At 46.9% G+C, this 18,409-nt stretch overlaps 2 protein-coding genes across 2 annotated transcripts in view; both read left to right on the top strand.

The window, feature by feature from the left end:
• Positions 1-385: 385 nt before the first annotated feature.
• atp6v1ab (ATPase H+ transporting V1 subunit Ab) lies at positions 386-14,941 on the top strand. The gene is made up of 15 exons (XM_030348720.1): positions 386-532; positions 2,595-2,700; positions 3,385-3,513; positions 3,982-4,196; positions 5,110-5,247; positions 5,558-5,709; positions 6,601-6,763; positions 6,848-6,956; positions 7,583-7,705; positions 9,172-9,286; positions 9,380-9,443; positions 9,556-9,759; positions 13,014-13,108; positions 13,766-13,937; positions 14,181-14,941. The coding sequence occupies exons 2-15, from the start codon at positions 2,619-2,621 to the stop codon at positions 14,271-14,273; spliced, it is 1,854 nt and encodes a 617-aa protein (XP_030204580.1). The 5' UTR covers positions 386-532; positions 2,595-2,618; the 3' UTR covers positions 14,274-14,941.
• Positions 14,942-15,071: 130 nt separating this feature from the next.
• The window catches only part of gramd1c (GRAM domain containing 1c), a 16,212-nt gene continuing 12,874 nt past the window's right edge, over positions 15,072-18,409 (top strand). Inside the window, exons 1-6 of the mRNA XM_030348719.1 lie at positions 15,072-15,470; positions 15,856-15,964; positions 16,626-16,749; positions 17,080-17,180; positions 17,656-17,751; positions 18,287-18,367. Coding sequence (XP_030204579.1) covers positions 15,878-15,964; positions 16,626-16,749; positions 17,080-17,180; positions 17,656-17,751; positions 18,287-18,367 — 489 coding nt within the window. The 5' untranslated portion in view covers positions 15,072-15,470; positions 15,856-15,877. The remainder of the gene's footprint in view (positions 15,471-15,855; positions 15,965-16,625; positions 16,750-17,079; positions 17,181-17,655; positions 17,752-18,286; positions 18,368-18,409) is intronic.

Below are 18,409 nucleotides of genomic sequence, written 5' to 3'. Positions count from 1 at the left end.
AATTTATCTGAATCCTGAGAGAAAAATAAATGGATAACGATTACACTTTTTTACATACACATTTAGAAGCAAGTTTTCAACGTCAGTGTACATTTTCTTCAATATAAGAAATAATAAACGTGACCAGTCTGGGGGCGACTGGGGACCTTCTGGTCCTCAAGAACTGTCAGGGGGTTTGCATTTCACCTCCACTGTTAACCAGAACCACAAAGATGTTCATCATAACACATCCAGGGTTTTTAGCAGAATACGTTTGAAGTAAAAATATGTGCACCAATCTCTATAAAAAGTGGAGACGGGTAAAGTAGATGGTTTTATCGATACTCGTTACGACTGAGCGGATTCATTATGGAATCAACGTCATCATACTGTGACGTAAAACGTAGATCCAATATGGCGCCGGCCGCAGCGTCACGCCAGTAAAACAGATCCAGCAGCAGGGGTGCAGTCAGCTGACCACCGCCTGCTGTCACGCATCGCAACCCGCTCAGTTCTGTCGAGGCAAGAACGGATCCCCGAGTCATTTCATAAGGTGAGATGTATTTTGGTGTATTTGCTTGGTATATAATTCCGAGGTTACATTAAATGATCTTAACATGTAGAGTTGATCATGGCTTAGACATCTTAATGCACCAAAACGGCGGAGCCAACGATTTACTGCAAGGCCAAGACCTATGTTGTCAGTGTCATTTTCTGCTGGACATTTCGAAGGCAAACCATACCTTGAATCTGAATCAAACATTGAGATATATTAAGCCAGAATTGCACGGTATGAACTCCGGGCTCGACGTCCATATCTGCGGCGGACGGTTTAACGCGTCATTTGAGGTTATACATTTATACATCTCGTTCACCATCAGTACAGTACGTAACGTTAGCGGGTCAATCATTGTACGCAACAGTGTTGCATTATATTTTAGTGGAGTCATTATTGTGTGTGTGTGTGTGTGTGTGTGTGTGTGTGTGTGTGTGTGTGTGTGTGTGTGTATGTATATATATATATATATATATATATATATATATATATATATATATAAAAAATAATGCTGCGTTGTACACCCAGCCATCCTAGTCAGGTGGAGTTGCTGTGTGACGTTGCAGGGTCGTATGCCATCGCACTTGCATGCAACAATGTTGAAAATGTTGAAGACAAGCAGGCTCTTACTATGGGTTTATGTAGGCCCAACCGCACAGACCCCAATGCCCTCTGGCCCAGCTACTATTAAGGGAAAAATGAAAAGCACACTGACATTCATTCAGGATGTGTTTTACTAATAGGCCTATAATATTTGAATAAATATGTAGAATATAAAACTCCCCTGCAGGATAGTTGTTTCTAACTTGCTATCTATGTCCCAGCTTTTTCTGTATCTTGTATTTAGGTGAATTCCATTCTTACATTTTGGACTTCCCGGTTTTAAGGCACACTCCTTTTCCACTTCCTCAAACAGCCCGACATCCATCCAGCAGTCATGTGCCAAGATCATATGATGCGGCTGTCACCTCTTGGCCATATACATGTGAATAGATATAGATTCTAATACTAGGCCTATTCATATACATTTTTATCATTTTGTCATCGTTTGCATAAATATCGATTATATTTTTGCTCGCTGATAGAATTCTTTGATCTAGTGGTAGATATCAGTAATTTGTTATAGGACTTATGTCGGGTGGTGATGATTAGACCCTGTGTGCTTTATATAAATCCTATACACATGTGACTAAACCATTCTCTTCTTGAATATGTTAAGTTCGGAGAATCCAGGACATTTTGAGTAACTTGGAGGCTGTAGCCAGGACGAATTTCGGATGGACTTCAGAATACTCTTCCAAATACATGACAAGCTGCTTTCAGGGGCCGTTTCGTGCAGTTTCAATAAATTCCGCCAGATGGCGCTGGTTTATTCCTGTATTGATGGTCACGCCGCCGAGCGCCAAGAGGAAGATCTGCGCATCAGCTAGAAGGACGAGAAGAGGGCATCAGATCTCTTAGTGTGTGTGTGTGTGAGAGAGAGAGAGAGAGAGGGGAGATATGTACTAATGATACACCAGTGAACTACTGGAACGATTAAATGGCGCAATGAGTGACCAAATAAAGTGTGAGGAGAGGAAATATTTATATAGTCAATAATTATTGATGTAGTAGCTTTATGTAGCTAGCTGCGACCTGCTTGCAGCAGGTAATTCTGTTAGGCTGAGTGACAGGTCGTGTGTGGGTTACTTGTTGACGCAGCAGGAGCTTTCTTTCTCTGTCCAGTGTAAGCAGCCTCTTTAGACGTGTTCACTCTTTGATTACGTGATGGATGTGTGTATGCGTAAAAGAGGGAGGGTATATCAGTAGGTACACACACTGGTGATGATGCTGGTCTGGGGTCCCCCTCTGATGTCTGGGTGATGCTGCGTCATGCTGAGGATGAGACGTAGTGATGTGGCTGCTGCCCCCCTCATCTCTGATTGGCTACAATCCAATTGAGATCATAGATTAATCATTCAACAGTCAAATAAGAATCTATTTAATTTGTGTGAAACTGCAGAGATCGATTTTTAGTCTTTGACATGCTGCAATATTAATGAATCTGTCGGTTTTTCAGTTCAGTCTGTCCTAGCCTGCAAAGATGGACATGTCCAAGCTGGCGAAGATTCGGGATGAGGAGAGGGAGAGCGAGTTTGGATACGTCCATGGAGTCTCCGGCCCTGGTATGAACACACACACACACACACACCCATAATTGCACTGGCAGTGTTTCCCATACATAGACCAATGTGTGGCACGGCGCCACAGAATCGATTCAGTTTCTTTTGTTGTTTTTTTACGCGATTTTGAAATATAAATATCGTTCCGTTCATTCATTTCTGCATAGCACTCTTTCTCCCTATCATTCTCGTTCACACACGCACACAGAAACAAGCGCGCATACATGCCAATGGTGCGTGGGTATGGGTACACTACCACTTATTGGATAAACCCGCAAATCACTGATACTCTGCACACGCACTGACAGCGGATTCGCCCGCGCTTCCTCTCAACCCGCCTACAAAGGAGAATCAGCCCGTTGTGCCGGCGATTTGAATTCGCTCTGCAGCAGGGACTGGAGATCGGGAAGATCAGGAAGTGGGTCGGTCCACTTTGAAATGTATTTTGTGCGCGATTGCTCGATTACGTGAATGAGCAAACGTAAAACGCCCCCATATTAAGTTACCCCAAAAGATTTCTTCGGACCAAATCAGAAATTCCTGCTGCAATCCACACGTTACACATTTACTTTTGAATGACATGAAAACAGTAACTTTACAACAGTGTTATGAATCCAGATCTGCTTTCGCTGCCTTAGCCAGGTATGTTTCTCTGGATGAACTTATGTCCGGGTTCTCTGCCCCCAGTGGTGACGGCCACTGCCATGGCGGGGGCGGCCATGTACGAGCTGGTGCGCGTTGGCCACAGCGAGCTGGTGGGAGAGATCATCAGGCTGGAGGGGGACATGGCCACCATCCAGGTCTACGAAGAGACCTGTATCCTCTCACACCACGCCCCTCTGCTGCTTCTCAGCTGCTCCTCGTTTCTTTATTCTCCATCTTTGATTCACTTTCAGCAGAAGTTTTTATGCAATGTGACTTGCAGTGATTTCTGCTGTGCATCTTATATGTACAGCAGGTACATATACACTACCTGCCCATTGTTAATGGGCAAGTAGTGGTAGTGTTCGCCTGCAGACTTTGGGGTTTGAACCCTGAACCTTTTGGATGGGAGTGAAACACTGTTTATTGTTTTCACTAGTAGAAGGTTCTAGTGTAGTGTTGAAATAGTCTGAGTCAAATCTATTCAATCCAATAATCCCACGGGCCAACAAAAACTAGTTACTTTAAATCTTAATAACAATTTGACTCAAGTAGCTTGGATATCGTTAGCATTTAATCTCTCACATGACAAAGACATTTGCTATGGGTCGTCATTTTGTTGTTCCCTTAACCGGCTGTAAGCCGGCGTGTCGGTGGGGGACCCCGTCCTGCGCACAGGGAAGCCTCTCTCTGTCGAACTGGGCCCCGGGATTATGGGCTCCATCTTTGACGGCATCCAGCGGCCCCTGAAGGACATCAACGACATCACCCAGAGCATCTACATCCCCCGCGGAGTCAACATCGGAGCCCTGAACCGGGACTCCAAGTGGGAGTTCACGCCCAGCAAGAGCCTGCGGGTAACTGATTGACTGACTGAAATATTATTGTTTTATATCTGGCGGTGGTCTGTGGGGACCACCGTTTATATGGCTAGAGGCTAGGTACATATCCGGGTATACTCCCGGTAGAAGCTATATGCTGACCTCAATGCTTAAACAATATTTTTCACGTCACGCTATCTGCACAAAATATGTGCCATATGAAAGCTGCGACTCAAAGGAGTCCAACGGTATAAGCCTCATCCTTTTATGATCTTATTTCGATGAACTAGATGTGAAGGAATAGGGTCAATAACTACTTTTCCAAGTAACTAACACACGCACACGCAAGGTGCGATTTGTCAAAAAAACAGAGGGGGGGATGGTATTTTATTTTGTTTTTTAATCAAGAAATAATAGGCAATGGTCGGCCCTATTAGCTTAAATTTCGAACAGTTGAACATTCATCTTTAATGCAAACTAGAAAGACATGAAACATTTAATTGTCAAAAAAAAACAAAGAGGGTGATTATCCCTCCCATCCCCCCAACAAATCCTACCCTGCGCACACCCACACGGCTGAGCTCAGCTCAGCTATATTTGATCTCAAATGCATTCAAACTTTACCACATTAGCTATTTGTTTAACTCTTCACTTTATTTGTCTCCAACCATTTTGCATTTATTAAATGGTTTCCATGTTTACATGTTGAAATCCCTTTAAATTATTTGAGCCATTCAACATTTCTTTATGTCTTAAACTATGTGGCTTTACTAATATATATTTTCAACCTCACTTTGCACTACAGCACTACACCACTTACCGCTCTTTTGCAGGAAATACCCTTTCTCGTTATTGTTTGAGCTACTCCTCCTCTAGTTTCCCATGGGTTATTGAGCCTTTGGTTCTTGGGTGGATCTATAGTTACAGTCGTCTCCTTGTACCCTCTCAGGCAGGCAGTCACATCACCGGCGGGGACATCTATGGGGTGGTGTATGAGAACTCCCTCATCAAGCACAAGATCATGCTGCCCCCCAGGAACAGAGGCACCGTAACCTACGTGGCCCCCCCTGGGAACTACGACGTCTCTGTGAGTTCAATCATTCAGTAATCAGTAATTACTGTCTCTTAATCATTATGCTGTTAGTTGCATTTATTTAAATATCAGTTTTATTTTATTGTTGGCAATTCCCTTCTGTTATCTTTCATTCTGTATTGTGTGCATCTTTTATATTGAGGTCCGGGCCCCGTCCAGAGCCTCCATGTTTCCCCTGGTTTAGCGGTGCCTCATGGACTCCTACTGAAGGAGTCCTGGGGCTCTGAGCTCTCGTGTCTTAGGATGATGATGGTCACAGTAGCAGGACCACCTCTTCCATGCCGTGTGTCGTGTGTGTGTCCAGGACGTGGTGATGGAGCTGGAATTTGAGGGCGTGAAGGAGAAGTTCACCATGGTGCAGGTGTGGCCTGTGAGACAGGTCCGGCCCGTCACCGAGAAGCTGCCCGCCAACCACCCCCTACTGACGGGCCAGAGGGTCCTTGACGCCCTCTTCCCGTACGTCCGCCGTACCTCTATTGTGCGACGTCACCGAGACGATGAATGGATACAAAGTGGATGTCTCAAGGCCATTATTAATGTTTGGCTTGTAGCATGAAAAACAAAGTAGTTTATGATATTTAAAAACAATTACCGTATTTTCCGGACTATAAGTCGCGTTTTTTTTGTAGTTTGGCTTGCCCTGCGACTTATATTTCGAAGCGACTTATATGCCAAAATTGTGCGTACATAATCTTCGGCCGCAAGATGGCACCGTCATTCATTAGGCCTACAACTGAACGCTGCAAGCCTACTGCACCACCGAATAAATTATATTCTCGTCGTCATCGTCCTCAATGTCCTCTGGTTCAACCAAAGCTACCCCAGCCTTAGCTGCAATGTTGTGCAACATAGCTGTCACACATATCACAGCGCATGACTTGGCCGGCGAAAACTGGAGCCCTCCGCTGGACTTGTGAAGGCATCTAAAGCGCAACTTCCACCTCCCGATCGTGCGCTCAGGTTTAGGACCGCGGCGCATAGGCGTCCGGTGGAATCCCGGTGTCACTGAATTCGGTATACTCTCAGAACTACGAGTGGGACCGACACACCTATATTGCTATTGCAATTTTATTCAGTCTCTCCAAACTAAACGTTCTTGTTTAAATGTTTAAAAATAAATGCGACTTATACACCGATGCGACGTACATATGTTTTTTTCCTCGTCATGGAGCATTTTTTGACTGATGCCACTAATACTCGGGAGCGACGTATAGTCCGGAAAATACGGTAGATATATACTTGTTGTGGTAGCAGTATTGTTGCTAATTATGTTTCTCTCTCTCTGTCTGTGTGTGTGTGTGTGTGTGTGTGTGTGTGTGTGTGTGTGTGTGTGTGTGCGCTGTGAAGGTGCGTGCAGGGTGGAACCACCGCCATCCCCGGAGCCTTCGGCTGTGGTAAAACCGTCATCTCCCAGTCCCTGTCCAAATACTCCAACAGTGACGTCATCATCTACGTGGGCTGCGGGGAGCGCGGGAACGAGATGTCGGAAGTCCTGCGAGACTTCCCAGAGGTGCGTGTCCCAACGTTTCTATTCCATCCGTCACTTCTCCTTCAATGCATTTGGTGGATGATCAACCGTTTTTCTGGCCAATAGCTTACCATGGAGGTGGACGGGAAGACAGAAAGCATCATGAAGAGAACGGCGTTGGTGGCCAACACCTCCAACATGCCTGTGGCGGCCAGAGAAGCCTCCATTTACACAGGTAGCCAATGACAGCCCTCTCACACGGCTTATAGGCCACCCAGTGAAGTCAATGGAATTGGTATGAGGAGAACTGGATATGTTTTATGGCACGATTGCTGCATACTTATTAAGATAATACTCCCTCTTAAAGTTCAAACTCCCTGAGCAACCCAGGGCTTCTCACCAGTGAGACTAACCCAGTGTTCCTCAGTGACCAGTGAGACTAACCCAGTGTTCCTCAGTGACCAGTGAGACTAACCCAGTGTTCCTCAGTGACCAGTGAGACTAACCCAGTGCTCTCTCTCTGTGTCAAGTGACTCTAACCCAGTGCTCTCTCTGTGACCAGTGACTCTAACCCAGAGCTCTCTCTCAGTGTCCAGTGACTCTAACCCAGAGCTCTCTCTCTGTGACCAGTGACTCTAACCCAGAGCTCTCTCTCAGTGTCCAGTGACTCTAACCCAGAGCTCTCTCTCTGTGACCAGTGACTCTAACCCAGAGCTCTCTCTCAGTGTCCAGTGACTCTAACCCAGAGCTCTCTCTCTGTGACCAGTGACTCTAACCCAGAGCTCTCTCTCAGTGACCAGTGACTCTAACCCAGAGCTCTCTCTCAGTGTCCAGTGTGTCTAAACCAGTGCTTTCTCTCAGGGATCACCCTCTCCGAGTACTTCCGGGACATGGGCTACCACGTGAGCATGATGGCCGACTCTACCTCCCGCTGGGCTGAGGCGCTCAGGGAGATCTCAGGCCGACTGGCCGAGATGCCTGCTGGTACGTGAATCCTTGGTTAAAACTTCAGGGATGGTTTCATGTGTTTGTGTTGAGTGGAGGAGTGGATGTCATCCAAGAGATTTGAAAATTGAGTACTCATAAGGAATGCCTCAACTTCCTAATGAGGCATCGGGATTTTAGTGATGAACAGATTTTGTGAAATGCAGCGAAAAAAGTAGTAGGTCAATAGTGAGGCCAGTAAGTGGTGTTACGCCTCATGCCCACTGCACCGTCAGTCAATGGACGTCGGAAGGCTTGGCTGACGGATGCGGGAGCTTTCCGGGGTTGTCAGAGCCCGAGACATTGCACACATTTGCATACGCGATCTGATTGGATGACGGATCCGTCGCTGCCGAAGAAGTTGAAAATGTTTCAACTTTTTGACCGAGCCGAAGTCTCCAACGGAGCGAACGGACCCACAATGCATTGCGGGTCCGTCCCCATTCAAAGTCAATGGGGATCAGTCAACGGACGGAGGCAGTGGGCACGAGGCGTTATGGTGCGGCCACACTGATTGCGTTACGCGTGTTAGATTCCGAGAGTAACGCGCCTAGCCTGACGCTTGATCATTGTGTGTCACAAAAATGGTTCAACGCGCCTACGCAGCTAGATGAGCCCGCCCAGCGAAGGTTTCTTGCTTCGCCCTGAAGGGGCTTATTTTCGATAATGACCGGCGACGTTACATTATCCCGCTTATTACATGATACAATAACTTCACATGGTGTGTCTTTTCCCAATTTATTCGTAACCAGCATTTGTACTGTTGATTAGCAGAGAAATAGTCCACCAAAGACGTTGACGTCGCTTAGCAACCGAAGACGCTGGGGTTGACATTACCGGACTACTACCCATGCAAGTGAACGGAGCGTTCCTAGGCATTGAGAAGACCAGTCTAAAAAGGCCTATAATATTTCTGTTTATGGCATAGATTTCTCCTCAGATTAGGACAATAAAGCAATGATTAAAAAAAAGAAAAAGAAAACGCTCGATCAAAGGCCCGGCCCGACCCGGCCCGAGGATAATGGTGGGAAATATCGGCCCGTCCCGGCCCGCGGGATGGCTCGGGCTCGGGCAGAGAATCTAAACTAGTGCATGACATCCTCCGTAGGCGCTCACAGCTGGGTGAGTTTCACCACCTCCTCATCGTTTCAGCACACACTGAATCGATGACTCGGTCGTCCATGTTCTCTCTGCTTCTGTGCGTCCCAAGGTCAACGCTGATTGGCTATCGCGGCTAAGTGTCACGTGTTGGCGCGTCTCACTGAACGCGAGTAACGCGTTCAGTGTGGCCGTACCTTTAGTGTGCTTCATAACGGGACCATGATGTAGAGATATCATAGTCATGGTAAACATTTGATCCAGAGTTATATTCTACACTCTGTAAGAAGGGGGCTAGGTCTACTCTCAGCCCTTACAGGCTGCCAACGGGGCTAATCAGAGCTTCTCCGGGGTGTGTGTATCCTCAGACAGCGGCTACCCTGCGTATCTTGGCGCTCGGCTTGCCTCCTTCTACGAGCGTGCTGGCAGGGTGAAGTGTCTGGGCAACCCGGAGCGAGAGGGGAGCGTCAGTATTGTCGGAGCGTAAGTACATATCTTTGGTCACTGGAGGGCAGCGTTTGAGCAGTAACTCTGGGATTCAGTTGAAAAATAAACACATTCTCTGTCCTCTCTCAGTGTGTCGCCCCCTGGTGGCGACTTCTCAGACCCCGTGACTTCCGCCACACTGGGAATCGTACAGGTAATGAGACCTTCTGTGACCAAGACATAGATTTATTTTCAGCTAAATCTATCTGGTTTATCCTATTGGTATTATGTTGTATGATGATATATATACTTTTATCTGTGTCTAGGTGTTCTGGGGTCTGGACAAGAAGCTGGCCCAGAGGAAGCACTTCCCCTCGGTGAACTGGCTGATCAGCTACAGCAAGTACACACGTGCGCTCGACGAGTACTACGACAAGCACTTCCCAGAGTTCGTGCCCCTGCGCACCAAGGCCAAGGAGATCCTGCAGGAGGAGGAGGACCTGGCCGAGATCGTGCAGCTTGTCGGGAAGGTAAGCCTGGGGGGAGGGAGGAGCTGGGGGAGGGAGGGGCTTGGAAGAGCCGGGAGGAGGAGGGGTCAGAGCCGGGAGGAGGAGGGGTCAGAGCCGGGAGGAGGAGGGGTCAGAGTAGTGAGGAGGAGGAGAAGGAGGGGGGGGGGAGGGGTTAGAGCAGTGAGGAGGGTCCCACACACACACTGGGCTGTTTATTCACACCTTCATCCCTCAGCGGTATGTACAGTGGCGCCAACTTCAGGTCAACATTGGGGGGGTCATAAATATTTCGTTCAAATGTGTTCCACCGAAAAACAGGCTATAATACTTCTCCAAAGTCCTGCTTTCAGAATTTTAGGTTCAGAACAGTAGTTCATTAATTATTTATCTGTATTTGATTTGATTTATTCCAAAATTTGGTTGTGAACTTGTGATGATGTATGATTTAACAATTCTATTAATTCATGAATGCGTTTCACAAGTGCGTTACGAGTGGTGGAGCGCGCACTTATTTTCCATAAACATGCCCGCATAAATGGGAGTAGGCCTAGCTTAATTACATTTCAGTCATAATTTAGAAATTTAGAAAGAGTCCTTAGCCCAAGTGAAGGAGTTCAAGTACCTCGGGGTCTTGTTCGCGAGTGAGGGTACTATGGAGCGTGAGATTGGCCGGAGAATCGGAGCAGCGGGGGCGGTATTGCGTTCGCTTTACCGCACCGTTGTTACGAAAAGAGAGCTGAGCCGCAAGGCAAAGCTCTCGATCTACCGGTCGATCTTCTTTCCTATCCTCACCTATGGTCATGACGGTTGGGTGATGACCGAAAGGACGAGATCGCGGGTACAAGCGGCCGAGATGAGTTTTCTCAGAAGGGTGGCTGGCGTCTCCCTTAGGGATAGGGTGAGAAGCTCAGCCATCCGTGAGGAACTCGGATTAGAGCCACTGCTCCTTTACTTAGAAAGGAGTCAGCTGAGGTGGTTCGGGCATCTGGTAAGGATGCCCACTAGACGCCTTCCTTGGGAGGTGTTTCAGGCACGTCCAGTGGGGAGGAGACCTCGGGGAAGACCCAGGACTAGGTGGAGAGATTATATCTCAACACTGGCCTGGGAACGCCTCGGGATCCCCCTGCTTGAGCTGCTCCCCCCGCGACCCGACCCCGGATAAGCGGACGAAGATGAGAAGATGAATTTAGAAATTTAAAACGCATATTGGCCTTAAACATTAGCCTACTAGGCTGCTCATGCGTCGCTGCTTTAAAACGTATTTAGCATCGTTTTCATAGAGCTTGACGTAGCGATAGCCTATAGGCCTACGTTGCAAGGCCATTCTTTTGGGAACCAAAGATAACGCAAGACACCCGTAGGCTATTCCTAATTCATTGTAGATCTAAACATTGTCGAGCAAATAGATTAAACATTGAATGAACGTCGTTTATTACAATTGTTCCATTCTATTGCGGTGCACTGATAAGCTCACATCACCTCACCAAAGTCTCGCAAACAGCAACAGTCTAGGCTAGGCCTATATTATCTTGAGAATAAGAACCACTGAAGAGGCAACATATAAAATTAGCAGCGTTTTGACAATTAAAAGAAACACACGTAGACAGTCATAAAAGTTACAGGCCTTTGCCCGAATAACCATTTTAATATTATATTTACTTTACCATTCTTCATCGTAGGTTAAAGCCCATAAAACTGTTGTGGGGCGGCACAACATTGACCATCAATAGCGGCCGGTAACGATTGCAAACTCACATTTTGTAGCCTAACATTAGGATGCAGCGACACTGGATACGGTGAGCTCAGAGCTCATCTGTTCTTCTGTATTATTATCCACTCTGCCTTCGGTGACTTTGATGGCAGTGGCATTGGTGGTAGCAGTAGGCCTCCGAATAATCCACTTGTCCATTATGTTTTGTCGTTTAATCGCTGCTAGCTTTGTTTAGCTCACGCTAAATTAACTCGAACTACGTAAGTGAGTGGACAAAACGTATCAAAATTTGCGGGGTCGCCCTGTCAATCATTTTGCACTCTGCCAACCATTGGTATGTCAGGAATGTTGCTAGTAATGTCTAAGAACGAGTGGTGGGGGGGGAGGGGGGTGGTGGGGGGGGAGGGGGGTGGCGGGGCGGGAGGGAGCTGTCAGCGCAGCGCAGCGTTCTATCGAGCAGCAGAGCGTTCTATCGCGCAGCGTTCTATCGCGCTGGGTTTATTTTAAGGGTCAGACAACGAAAACGTGCCAGTTCACTTCGTTTCAATATTGAGGGTTTTTTGCACACCCAACCTTATCTTTGGGGGTGCAAGAAACCTTGTGCCCCCCCAGAGATGGCGCCAGTGGATATGTACCGCATGTACAGCCCTTGCACATGCGGTACAAGGGGTGGTTGATACATCAATGAGAAAGTTGAATCAGGGATGGAGGTCATCAGCATGAGTCTGCGTGTCTAATATTCATTGATGACACTCGATCTCGACACGATCTGGACAGAAAACGCGAAAGAGCCGTTGCGTTCTCACTTTTTATTCCGCGTTTAGACGAGCGTCTTTGGGGGAAAATCTGAGTGCATACGGTGACGCAAATGTGTGTTTCCTAGACGGAAACCCAACGGTGGAGGGTTTTTAAGATTTCCACTCTGGAGGGTGGTTTCTGCTTTTTTATGCCCCGAAAACGCTGTCGTCGTCTAAACGAAAGGCACATCCGATTAAATATTTTGTCGGTTTCGACCGCCAAGCGTCTTTCGATAAACAGGGCCTCGGAGGCCCGGTCTGGTCAAATGAACGCCACTAGACGGTTAGGACTCGTACTATTGACTGCCTCTTTCCTCTTCGCGGCAGATCTTTAATTCAGAGCATCTGTTGAATATTCAATGTCTTTCCAACTTAAAAAAATCTTTACTTTCAAATAACAGAAAGTGCTATTGAAATAGGCCGATCCACCACCATTATTTAAATCTCCACCACAGCGTGGCCCAAGTCAAACCCGCTTCCCCTGCCCAGAGCACACCTGCTGGTGCTGATAGCGTTGTCATTGCTGACCAAAGGGACGGCTGACTCAGACGTCCTGCGCTGATCTAATCTGGCTCTTGCTGTTTCTAAGCAGTGTTTTAAAGCATGTCATGCCGGGCCTCAACGTGTCTTCAGGAGCGGTCAGTCATGGTTCTTCTTCACCTTGTAGTGAGGAGAGCGAAACTGTACATCCATGGCTCTGCAGCAGTGGGGCCTGGGATTGGGGACCCTACCTGCCTCTGATCAGTTTGGTTCATGTGTTTGTCCAGGCGTCCCTGGCCGAGACGGATAAGATCACCCTGGAGGTGGCCAAGCTGCTCAAAGACGACTTCCTGCAGCAGAACGGCTACACTCCATATGACAGGTAAATCCCCTACGACAGGGAGACCCCCCCTACGACAGGGAGGGGTTCCGCCCCCAAGAAGTTTTACTAGAATCTACGACATTTCCTGCCAAGTGTCCGTACTGACACATTAAAGGATGATTATCTTATACGAGCCAGAACGCCATCTCCAATGCTTGTGCTTACGTGGTTAAAATAAGTTCTCGGGAAACCCGAGGCAGGCCTGTGATTGGCAGAGAGCTTAGAAGAAAAACTGCAGCGTTTTGTTTTAGGAGAAACTCTGCATTTAGCCCTTCAGTTATTTCATCAGCTGCTCTTACCTTTGGCTATGCAAATTATAATACATATATGCTAATTATGCAATAACTATGTATAAGGGGAGACACATTTTTTTTAGTAAGCAAGCCCTGTTGATCATTATTCCTAAATGTGCGATGGTATAGAAGGAGTTCTGACGTACACTATTTAGCATGCGTCTTGTCATATTGGCCTATTAAGAGTCTGGGTTTTTTAGGGGTAAAAGGGGATGAGTTCTCTGAAACCATTTGAGGTTATGCATTTTTATGCCCATATTTAGTCCACATATCAAAGGAAAGAAACAAGTCTTTAAAGGAAGATCTCTGTTGCCACATAGTCTGAGCTGGACCACTGACCATGACCTAACGTGCGTGTCCTCAGGTTCTGCCCCTTCTATAAGACGGTGGGCATCCTGTCCAACACCATCTCATTCTACGACCTGGCGCGCCACGCCGTGGAGACCACAGCCCAGAGCGACAACAGGATCACCTGGGCCATGATCCGAGAGCACATGGGAGAGATCCTGTACCGCCTCAGCGCCATGAAGTTCAAGGTGTGTGTGCGTGTGTGTGTGTGTGTTACACCTGTAGAACGTCAGTAGCTCAGGAGGTAGAGCGGGTTGAGCAAGGTACCTCAGCCTAACTGCTCCCGACGAGCTGGCTCTTGCCTTGCATGATTGACTCCCCTGTCGGTGTGTGCGTGAAAGGGTGATTATCAGGCAATATTGTAAAGCGCTGATAAAGGCGCTTGATAAATGCATTTTATTTACCTGCACCGCACCTGCCCCTGTCTCCAGGACCCCGTGAAGGACGGGGAGGCCAAGATCAAGGCGGAGTACGGCCAGCTGCTGGAGGACATGCAGAACTCCTTCCGCACGCTGGAGGAGTAGACCTAACCTTTGACCTTTAGAGTACTGTACATGTACATGACCTGAGAGATGCCACTCAATCCTCCCCCCTAAAACCCTCGCAAAGCCACCATTCCACCCCCCCCTTTGTGATTGGTTCCTGTGTGTGTGTTTGCGTGGAGGAATAAAAGAGAAGATGTACTGTATTCATTTATTTGCCGCCTCTGATGACCGGCTCTGGGTTCCTGCGTGCAATCATGGGCTCCCAGTTTGTGTTTGTGTGTGTGTGTGTGTGTGTGTGTGTGTGTGTGTGAGGGAGAAAGAGTTGATTATCCATTTTGCAACATGATCCTGTTTCTGTTTACATTGATTTTCGTTGTCTTCTGCCCTACTGTGATAGGTACTTTATTGATGGTGTATGTGATTAATGGTCCATCTGTAAAAAAAAACGAAAACTAAAAAAAAATGTATCTAAGATAAATTGAATCTATTTATTGCCAGCATTTCAACTTGAATGCTTTTGCTGTTGTTCTTGTTGTTTATTTGTCAGTTCTTGTTGTTTATTTGTCAGTTTTCCTGGTTGTGTCGCCAGCTGTGCAGTGTTGTGTATTTGCAGTCTGGAAGTGGAGGAATTGGCCTTGAATGGGACTCTCCGATACTTGGCCTCCTTGTGACGAGACTCGTAGAGAATAAACTGGGGAAACACATGACTATGTGATTGCTAATGTGTGGCGTTATTGTGTGTCGGCCATACCTGCTCAACTGGTCTCTCTGCATATCCCTCAGTCAGTCTCCGTACGGAATCCTGTCCGTCCTGTCCGCATCCCCACCAGGAGCTCAAGATGTACTTAAAGCAGATCGCTGAACCGCCGATCATTGTTATCTTATCAGAGTCCGAAACCCAGCTTTGATACGGGGACCGGGAGACCGCTCTTAACGATGGGAGACATCGGATGTGTCTTACGGACATGAAGACATAGTTTCAGGGCTCTTTGTGTTTTTTTTGTACTACCCAAATACCGAAAAGGCAAGGAAGTGACTCCCACAGGTGTGTCCCCAGGCTGGAGGAGTCGGCGTCCCGCAGGGCGCACGTGTAGCCATGTGAACGCAGCTCTAAACATTACACATTCATGGAATGATTCTTTAACGTCTAAAAGGTTTGCCTGAACCGGATACTTTTGTCCTTTGTTACTGCTGTCGGACTAGAGGACACACGTCGGCTTGTCTCGTTTGATCCAGGTAAGCAAACACGGGGAGATGTGCAGAAACACGTCGGTGTGTAAACTGGAGATGTGAAGTAGGACCGAGGATGGTTGACAGTGTGGACATCGTCCGTAAGGTGAAGGCAGGCCTGCTGGTATCATCGGGTTGTTGGGGAAGCTGAATATGTCTGAGCCGACACAGTAGCCTGTCCCTGTTTGTCTTTACTGACCACCATGGTTGAAAGGTTACCAATGAGAGGGAGTCAAGCCACCAGACATCATGGTCATAACTTTAATGTGAGAGTTCGCCATGCATATGAGATCGCACAACTTTTTGGTATTCCTTAATAGTGCCCCGTATTTAGTGTTCATATTTGAAACCCTTTTAATGAAAGCGTAACTAGTTGTGGTTTCCTCCGAAGTGGCCAACAGGTTCAGGTCGAGATGGAGCCTTCTTCGGGCATGTCCAGTGACGTCGCGGAAGAGACGACCTCCTTCGGGGAGGTCCGCCGGTCAAGTTCGGAGGAAGAGGTACATTAACGCTCACTGAAACCAAACTCGGTTGACTTCGACCTAAATCTAGATACATAGATTACACAGATATCGTCGAGGCTCGCTATCAGGCAACCTGGTTGTTGACAGCCTTTGTGAGCACGTAGCCATTCCAACATTTCTGCAATAGTTTCATCACAGCCAAGGGAATGCATCGCTTAATGACGTCTTCATGTGGTCCACCCCGGCTTACTGTGTGACACAAACACACCACAGAGTGATCCTGAATCATACTGTTATCTACTGTATCATACCGTGTGTACTGTATCATAATATATGTAGGCCTACTGTATCATACCGTATGTACTGTATCATACCGTATCTAGAGTATCATAACATATCTACTGTATCATACCGTATGTACTGTATCATACCGTATCTAGAGTATCATACAGTATGTACTGTATCATATTTTATCTACTTCATCGTGCCGTATGTACTGTATCATACCTTATCTACTTCATCATACCATTTGTACTGTATCATACCATATCTACTGTATCATACCGTATCTAGAGTATCATACAGTATGTACTGTATCATACCGTGTGTACTGTATCATACCGTATCATACCCTATCTACTGTATCATACCTTATCTACTGTATCATGCTGTGTGTACTGTCCTCCCCATTGTGCAGGACTCTGATTACCAGGGCCAGTGCCTGGCCGCCCCCCAGGCCCCCCCCCCCACCTACAAGCAGAGGAGTGAGGAGTTCAAGAAAGTGTTCAAGGAGCCTGCCGAGAAAGAGAGACTCATCGTGGGTAAGGAACTCAGACCGCTGGTCTGTGAGGAACACACTCCCTTCCTGCTGGTTGCTCAGGGTCTGGCAATGGTTTGTCATGGTGATAATGGAGGAGTAGTAGTAGTAGTAATAGTAGTAATAGTATATAGGACGGACACACACACACACACACACACACACACACACACACACACACACACACACACACACACACACACACACACAGCTCCACTGGCAATTGTTACTAAACAAAAAAAAACATATCCAGAAAACCTTTCAGAGCTCCCGTGTCGAGCTCCCTCCCCCACTCCCCCCTCTGACCCTCTCGCCCCTCTGACCCTCTCCCCAGACTACACCTGTGCCCTGCAATGGGACATCCTGCTCATGGGCCGCCTCTATCTCACGGAGCACCACCTCTGTTTCCATAGCAACGTGTTCAGGGGAACAAAGGTGAGACTAGAAGGGGGAGGTTCATACAGACAGCCTCTCTCCGTCTCTCTGTATCTCTGTCGCTCTCTGTCTTTATTTCTTTGTCTCCATCTCCACACTGGTTCTCACTGTCCCATGGGCCCAGGCTTCACCGGCATGGGCTAATTGTACGGGGAAATGTTAATAATGTGCAAAGGCCTAATGGTGCCTTTCCCTGAGCCGCGCGGTCTGGGTGGATGAAGACACCTAGACCTTGTTTTATTATTCTACACTTTAGGTATGCGTGAGAGACCACATGTTTGACCTGACACATGACCAACTATACTAAATACTGACAATCAGCCACCACACCCTCCACAACAGGCCCTTACTGGGTCTCCTCACGAGCAGGTTACCCCTAACGGGCTGAACCGTACCTGGGGCTTGAATGGTAAATGCATATGGATCTATTCCCCTGATGTCTGACCTTTGACCCTTTGGCCTCATGTGGGTGTAGATTACGTTGCTACTCAAAGACTTCACATCCATGACCAGAGTAAACACAGCTCGCTTCATCCCCAACGCCATCCAGGTCTGCACCGCAGCCGAAAAGGTGAGCCTTAACTTAATTTAAATATCATCATACCCTTAATGGGACACTTAACCTAATTATAATCTAACTATTATCTAACCCTTAATGGGTCACATAACTTAACTATCATTTGAGTATCATGAAACTATCATTTAACCCTTATTGGGTCACTTAACTATAATCAAACGATAATCACGCGATCTAACTATCATCTAACTATAATCAAATGAATTTGTATATTATAATATAATCAAACTCTTACCTAAGTATAATAATAATAATTTCATCAAACTATATTGTAGCTATTATCTAAATATAATCATCTTGATATATTGTTATCTATCTGTTATTTAAATTTATCAAATGAAGTCTATTACAATCTAGTATATTTAATGTTATTGAATATAATATATTCACAGCAGACACATGAGTTTCTTTATGGGCTGGACCAGCGATTAACAACATAACTATGGACAGCGCGTCACCCAGTCCATCCCTTGCTGATCAGAGAAACAGTGAACCTATAAATAAAGTGCGATGACCTCTGACCCCACAGCTCGTCTTCACCTCCTTCTCCGCCAGAGAGAAAAGCTTTCAGAGCATCTTCCGCATGTGGCAGAACACACTGCTCAAGCAGGTAAGGGGCCCTCTGTCTGTCTGTCTGTCTGTCTGTCTGTCT

This window comes from Gadus morhua, chromosome 23 (assembly GCF_902167405.1).
Source record: "Gadus morhua chromosome 23, gadMor3.0, whole genome shotgun sequence".
NCBI classification, from domain to species: Eukaryota; Metazoa; Chordata; class Actinopteri; order Gadiformes; family Gadidae; genus Gadus; species Gadus morhua.
This window is presented reverse-complemented; position numbering and strand designations above follow the sequence as displayed.

What these genes read in the sequence shown, in the direction of transcription:
- atp6v1ab (XM_030348720.1), top strand. Translation starts at nt 2,619, where the DNA reads ATGGACATGTCCAAGCTGGCGAAGATTCGGGATGAGGAGAGGGAGAGC. An exon ending in ACTGGCCGAGATGCCTGCTG is followed by an intron (nt 7,706 to 9,171) that starts GTACGTGAATCC and finishes GTGTATCCTCAG; the next exon opens with ACAGCGGCTACCCTGCGTAT. An exon ending in GGCTACACTCCATATGACAG is followed by an intron (nt 13,109 to 13,765) that starts GTAAATCCCCTA and finishes GCGTGTCCTCAG; the next exon opens with GTTCTGCCCCTTCTATAAGA.